The following is a 6,930-nucleotide window of genomic DNA, read 5'->3' on the forward strand; positions in this document are numbered from 1 at the left end:
CTGACCGCGATGGTGGGAACGGCTATGAGGTTCATGATGGCTACAACGACCACAGTGGATACATCAACCATGGTGCATACAACGACCATAATGGCTACAGCCACCACGGTGGAGGGTGAATAAATATTAACTTTATCGTTGAAATAATGTGTTCTTTATCATTGTTATTTTAAAAGTTTTGATTTTGAGTTATATCACACAAAGGATTTTCAAGGAGTCTCTAACAACCATCTGCAACTATTAGAGAAGGAATAGTATATTCTGTAACTAACAATTGTGTGTGTTTCTTTGAGTTCATCTGAATGCATGTTAAGTCGGTCGTTAATGCAATAATTCCTAATGTATTATATTACATCTATTTGTTAAATGGAGTTAGCTTGAATTACTTCCCCAAATGCTTCATTTATTTTGTTCACCGTAATGCTGAACAAGTCTCTATGGCGCATTTCGGTCACATTCTGTGGCTGTGTCTAATGTATCCATCCGTTCTGTTGCTAGACCTACTATTTCCTCCCCTTTGTCTCCAGTTCTGCTGTTGCTTTACCAACATAATTTCAGCTCTCTGCCTTATCAAACTTCATTAGGCTCTTATTGCAAGTTTCGATGATATCACTCCTGTATGTTTTTTTCCATTTATGTGAGATTTTTTACTCAATATATCCTAATATTTAGGCTTCCCCCCCCCCCCACACTGGAACTGTTCACGTAGCAGATCTCTGCATCTTTGTGTACTTCTCAAGGTTTGACTCCCTGCTGGAGTTTGACACCCAACACATACGTCCTTCCTTATACTTGATAATGGTCCAGTACGGACCGAAACGTTGCCTAAGATGTGGACAGGTGTAAGAAAGAGATTATGTGGACAGGTGTAAGAGAGGCTGAGGACAGGTGTATGTTAGGAAGGAGAGCGCGTGCCTGCTTCTATATTCGCGTGTATATGATCATAACATGGAATACAAGAACAAGTGTTACCAGGTAACCTCCCTACCTCCTACTCCACCAGGTTCGCCGGCCAGCCCCTCGCCGCCAACTACTACCCCTACCACCTCTCCTACCTGGCTCTGGTGGTATTCTTCTCTTCCCTCACCTTCCTCTACTGGTGGTGCATCACCAACAGGAGAGATTGTCTCCATGGACGTGCAACAACCTCAGTGCCAGCAGCACGTACGCCCACCACCCCTTTGGCCCTAGACTACGTCACCGCGTCCACTTTGGACTTCATTGATTCGGGCGCCTGGCGATGGGGAGGGAGGGAAAGAATTATCAAGGGAAAGCGTCAAGCCATTACGACCATATAGCACTTGGAATGGGATCAGGGGTAAGGATTTGGGATGGGACAGGGGAAAAGGAATGATGCCCAACCACTTGGACGATCGGGGGGATTGAACGCTGACCTGCATGAAGCGAGACCGTCCAGCCAAAGTGATTGGGAGTCTTCGGCAGGTTCACCACGCTTCCTCCTTCAAGAGCTTCCTCGACTGAGACAAATTTCGGGTTGTACGCTTCAGGAGAGAATAGGATATCTCACTGGAAATTTTCTGCTTGATCAATAAGGCTGTTGAGCTCCTTGTAGGATCCTCGTTACATTATCACTCCTCGAAGGATGCAAACCAGTGACGTCACAACCACTCACCAATGGCCTTGTAAACACAAGTCTTGTAAACACACATAAACACAAGTCCTCTAAAATACTTTTTTTTATTTCCATACAAATATCATGTATACGTATATATTAATAAATCTGTACAAAAACTAAAGATCTGCTTTTATTTAATAAAATATAGTGAGGATTTTTAGTTAAGATAAATATATTTAGTATAATTCTCAATGATAATGATATTCAGTATTTTAGCCTTGTTAAAATAAAGGTAATTATCGTAACTGCTCCGTTTATCGTAGCCTCAACTGTCCCGAGTATCGTAATGTTTACAATATTTTCCGTGGCAGCTGTCAGGAAAATCCCTCCACGTCTGTTCACCAGTTACTGAACTACTCAACACAAGGATATACATAAAGAGGTATACCCGGTGTCTTGGTATAACTGAGTATATTGTACGCGAGCAACTGAGGGTAAAAAATATATGATAGAATACCATGAGACTGATAAACAATTGGAGAAGGATATTGATTCACAGGCCAATAATTTTATGCATATATAATAATATTTAAAAAAAAATTGTATAACAAATCTTCAGTACATAGAAGAATGAGTAACAGAAACTGTATCCGCAGTCCACATTTACTAGTGGTTCTACAGACACTGTGCCGTGAGCAGTTTACAATTACACATAAACATCACTAGTACAGTACAGTTGTATACATATTACAGTACATGTAAACACCACTGGTTCTGCAGACAGTGTCACACAGTATCATACTGGGGTGTATAATGAATATGTAGACACTTATAAATATATATGAGGCTACGTAAACCTTCATTCATATACTACGTACAGATAATTCCATAATATCTATAACTGCCTTATCACTCGGGAAGGAATAAATACTCAGCCGTGTGAATAATACTATTGGATAAAAACTAGCACGAAAAGAGCTTCAATGCTGAATAAATAAATAGTTATATAAATCCTAGGATTCAAACATGTCTTTTAAGTCTAGCATTGATCTTGTGGAACGTGGGGGAGTGATAGAGACGATTTACATACTGAATTCCAAAAAATGGGTTCATCTCAATAGTGTTTTTTTCATGATTCTAAGAGGAAATTATGTTCCGTCCTTTCTTGTAGAGAGAAGTATAGTTTTGTCCTTAGAAATAGTTGCATCCTAGCCAGAAGCTTCTCAGAGAGGTGACGATGGAATGCGCTAGTTGTGTTTACATTGTCAACTCTAGCGTTCGATATGACAAATCTCTTTACATAACCTCCAGTCTTAATACACGCTAGGAAATAAAGTAGCGAGAAGCACTGTATTACTGCAGAATGTCTTCTAATATATATCTGTGTCTACCGAGATGATCCAGCGAGCCACCGTCCTTCAGTGAGGCTTATCTCAGAAAAAAAATACTTCACAACTCGACTCTTGGGACTAAACTGGAGCACTCTGTCTGTTAAAGCCAGTTCGGGCTTGCTTATGAGAAATGTTCATTCTTCTCTCATTAAACCTCATTAAACCGTGAACCTTTTCTCAGATATCACAGCCACTGAAACTCCGTCTCATTATTTTTTTGCATCTGATTAGCCAATAGTCATGATAGCGGAAGACTCTAACATTGACTTGGAACATTGTCATAGCAGATGAACAAGAACAAACAAAACACTAATAAATATTACTTTAAATGCCCAAAAATATTATACAGTTATGCTTAAGTTATTTTAGACATTCTGAACACATCTGTGTGACTCACGTCCATGCAAGCACAGCCTAGCAAGGCCCGAAAATCTGCATTTACTATTATAATAAAAATTCTTTTTGTATGAATCTCTTATATATATATATATATATATATATATATATATATATATATATGTCGTACCTAGTAGCCAGAACGCACTTCTATGCCTACTATGCAAGGCCTGATTTGCCTAATAAGCCAAGTTTTCATGAATTAATTGTTTTTTGACTACCTAACCTACCTAACCTAACCTAACCTAACTTTTTCGGCTACCTAACCTAACCTAACCTATAAAGATAGGTTAGGTTAGGTTAGGTTGGGTTGGTTAGGTTCGGTCATATCTCTACGTTAATTTTAACTCCAATAAAAAAAAATTGACCTCATACGTAATGAAATGGGTTGCTTTATCATTTCATAAGAAAAAAATTTGAGAAAATATATTAATTCAGGAAAATTTGGCTTATTAGGCAAATCGGGCCTTGAATAGTAGGCTGAGAAGTGCGTTCTGGCTACTAGGTACGACATATATATATATATATATATATATATATATATATATATATATATATATATATATATATATATATATATATATATATATATACACAACAAAGGATAGTATGAACAATGGAAAATAATTACAAAATGGTATATAGCAGTTAAACTTTAGACCCAGAAATATATCAAGGTACAGGGTAGTTAACATTAGCTACTTGTGGGTTTAAGGTTCAAAAGTCAGGCTTTTGACTCAGGAGTCAAGAGTATCATTGAACACCACTTAAGGGGTAAAATATCTAGATGATAAGGCCCCTTAGAAGGTAAGGGGCGCTAGATAAGGAGGTACACAAGGTAGGTAATGAGAGCCCCAACCACCAGGAGGCCAAGAAGGTTGAAGCCTATTAAGGAGTCAGAACCGAAGCCTCCCTGCTGAATCAGCCAGCGCCGCCTTCTCCCATGAGGGAGATTGGGAGATGAGGTAGTCGTCCTGGAGTGAGGGAGAGGGGTGGTTCCTGCACTCCCTGCTCTCTCACTTTCAGTTGCATTCGAGAAATAATTTTGGGTATCGTTGTCGGTGTCGATCGAAGTCTCAGAGGGTTTCGAGTGCGGTTCACCGGTATAGTCGATGTTCACGCTGTCGAAGCAGTTACCAACGGCTTTGAGAAGCCTCGAAGCAGCTGAACGTGACCCTAAATCAATGAACGTCTCTATGAGCTCTCCACCTTCAAGTAAACCGAGGCTCGCCTCCAGCAGCGTCTTGTCAGGAAAGATCATTTGAGCCGCATTCATTAGCCATTTCCCTCCGATGAGCGGTACAGACGCGAAGATGCAAGTGAGCACGAGTTCTCCTTCGTCAGGGAAGTCTTCCGTTGGTTCTTGGTCGCTTTCCTCCCGTGTGTAGTAAGGCGATATGAAGTTCATTGAGCTAGAGCTTCCTTCTGGAAGCGAAGGTTTCCTTTGTTGAAGCCGGGGATGCAGACTATCAGCATCATTATTATTTGATATACTGGACCCCACCTCAGGACCAAGGCTGGCCAACACAACCACGTTGCCTGAAAACAAAATAAAATAATTGTATTTTAATAGTGCGTAACTTCAAAGTTCGTGTGTGGTAGTGTATAAGCTCCCTACAGGTTAGTAATGTTTATATATATAATTATATATTTAATGATTAAGATATTAACTCTCTCTCTATATTAAAAGTACTGCGGAAAGTACTGTTAAACTGTTATAGAACTTGAACATCCAAAATGAATTTTCTAAACCAAGTTCATCTTGTATGAAACAAAATTTTGTATATACTTTGGAAACTATTTAAAAGAACTATTACAGAAACAGGAAAAACTCACCAAAACCAGAGAAATTCTAACCATAACATAGAAATACTCACTATAATAGAGAAGTACTCACAATAAGATAAATACTCACCATAACAGAAAAACTCACCATAATAGAAAAATGCTCACCATAAAAGAGAAGTACTCATCATAACAGAAATACTCACCATAACAGAGGAATACTCACTATAAAAGAAAAAGATGAAGCAGAGAGCAGATCTTCTTGAAGTCAACATAGTTGCCATTGCTGCTCGGACACACGTCTCACACAATGTCACCAGTTCCAGCGAGGAATATCTGAATGCTAATCTGTAATTATGTTTAATTCACTTAATTTGTCCCACAAAATACTATCTCTGAATAACAAACAGGAGGATTTTCTATCCTCACGTTAGATTTACAATTTATTTATCGATTAGATCCTATTTAAATACTTTTATTAATTTCTTTAAACTTACGTAGAAATCAGTTTTCTCGTTAAAATCATTTAATTGATAGGAATCACTTTTGTAATTAAGTTCAAGTCACCGACCACAATCGATTAATAATAAAATTGAACCGCACTTCAAACGCGTTGAACATACCGATAGTGGATTCCTCTCTGTGTTTGCGTTGAAATCACCATATGTCAACACCATGAATTGACTATGTCGTTGAGATCACTATTCTTGCATGTTAAATTATATATTGTTCGTTTAGCGAGTCAGAGAGGCAGTAGAGACAGCAGCAGCTAGACGGACGGACGGGCGGCAGGAGACGCTAGCCAGGCAGACGGTAATGTTTACAGACAGGAGCGCGGAGGGCTTCGCCAAGCTTGACTGTGTGTGTGTGAGTGTCTCAGTCCTGCGTATTGCTGGGGCACCCCATCGCCAACGGCACTACCACCACCACCACCGCCTCCGCTACCACCCCCTCCACCGCCCCAACACCATCACCACCACCCCCAACACACCTACCACCACCACCACTCCAACACCACACACACGAAGACGGGACACCACGAGCGTAGCTCTCATCCTGTAACTACACTTAGGTAATTAAAAATTACCACCACCACCGTTGACAAACCAACTACATATTAATACTCAAGCTTACAACTCTAGAGAAAAAAATGGAAAATAGGGAACATGATCACTACATATAAAATACTGAAGGGAATAGGCTCGGTGGATAAGGAAGACCTCTTTAAAGAGAGAGGACTGTGGTGGAAGATGAAGACGCATATTAGGCCGAGAAATGAGAGAGAGACAGGAGAGAGAGAGAGAGAGAGAGAGAGAGAGAGAGAGAGAGAGAGAGAGAGAGAGAGAGAGAGAGAGAGAGAGAGAGAGAGAGAGAGAGAGAGAGACAGGAGAGAGTGACAGGAGAGAGAGAGACAGGAGAGAGAGAGAGAGAGAGAGAGAGAGAGAGAGAGAGAGAGAGAGAGAGAGAGAGAGAGAGATTAAGTAAATACTGGTGATTTGTGTGAATGATAAACAAATGAATTACATTGCAAGTAGAAGTCTTGGAAGCCACCTCCATCTACACTTTCAACTCCGATGCAACAAAGAACTGAACAAAGAAACTCAACAAGTTCAACAATGTTTGGTTTGTATGGTGTTAAACATAAGGCTTAATGACCACAGGAGGTTATTAAGGTCACCACCAATCAGCAAATATACTTTAGTTCCGAACATTGTTCAGTAGTTTACTATGCTCTCAGCTCATATACAACGATAATCTTGTCAAGTCGCAGCTCGGCCAAAT

The 6,930-nt window shown here is 39.9% G+C and overlaps 1 protein-coding gene across 1 annotated transcript; it reads right to left on the minus strand.

Annotated features, from left to right (window-relative positions):
- Nucleotides 1–3,971: 3,971 nt before the first annotated feature.
- Nucleotides 3,972–6,010, minus strand: LOC123771809 (uncharacterized). The gene is made up of 3 exons (XM_069313492.1): nt 5,772–6,010; nt 5,375–5,496; nt 3,972–4,902 (listed from the first exon to the last, which is right to left on the minus strand). The coding sequence occupies exons 1-3, from the start codon at nt 5,810–5,812 to the stop codon at nt 4,181–4,183; spliced, it is 885 nt and encodes a 294-aa protein (XP_069169593.1). The 5' UTR covers nt 5,813–6,010; the 3' UTR covers nt 3,972–4,180.
- Nucleotides 6,011–6,930: the final 920 nt, after the last annotated feature.

This window comes from Procambarus clarkii, chromosome 75, assembly GCF_040958095.1.
Source record: "Procambarus clarkii isolate CNS0578487 chromosome 75, FALCON_Pclarkii_2.0, whole genome shotgun sequence".
Lineage (NCBI taxonomy): Eukaryota > Metazoa > Arthropoda > Malacostraca > Decapoda > Cambaridae > Procambarus > Procambarus clarkii.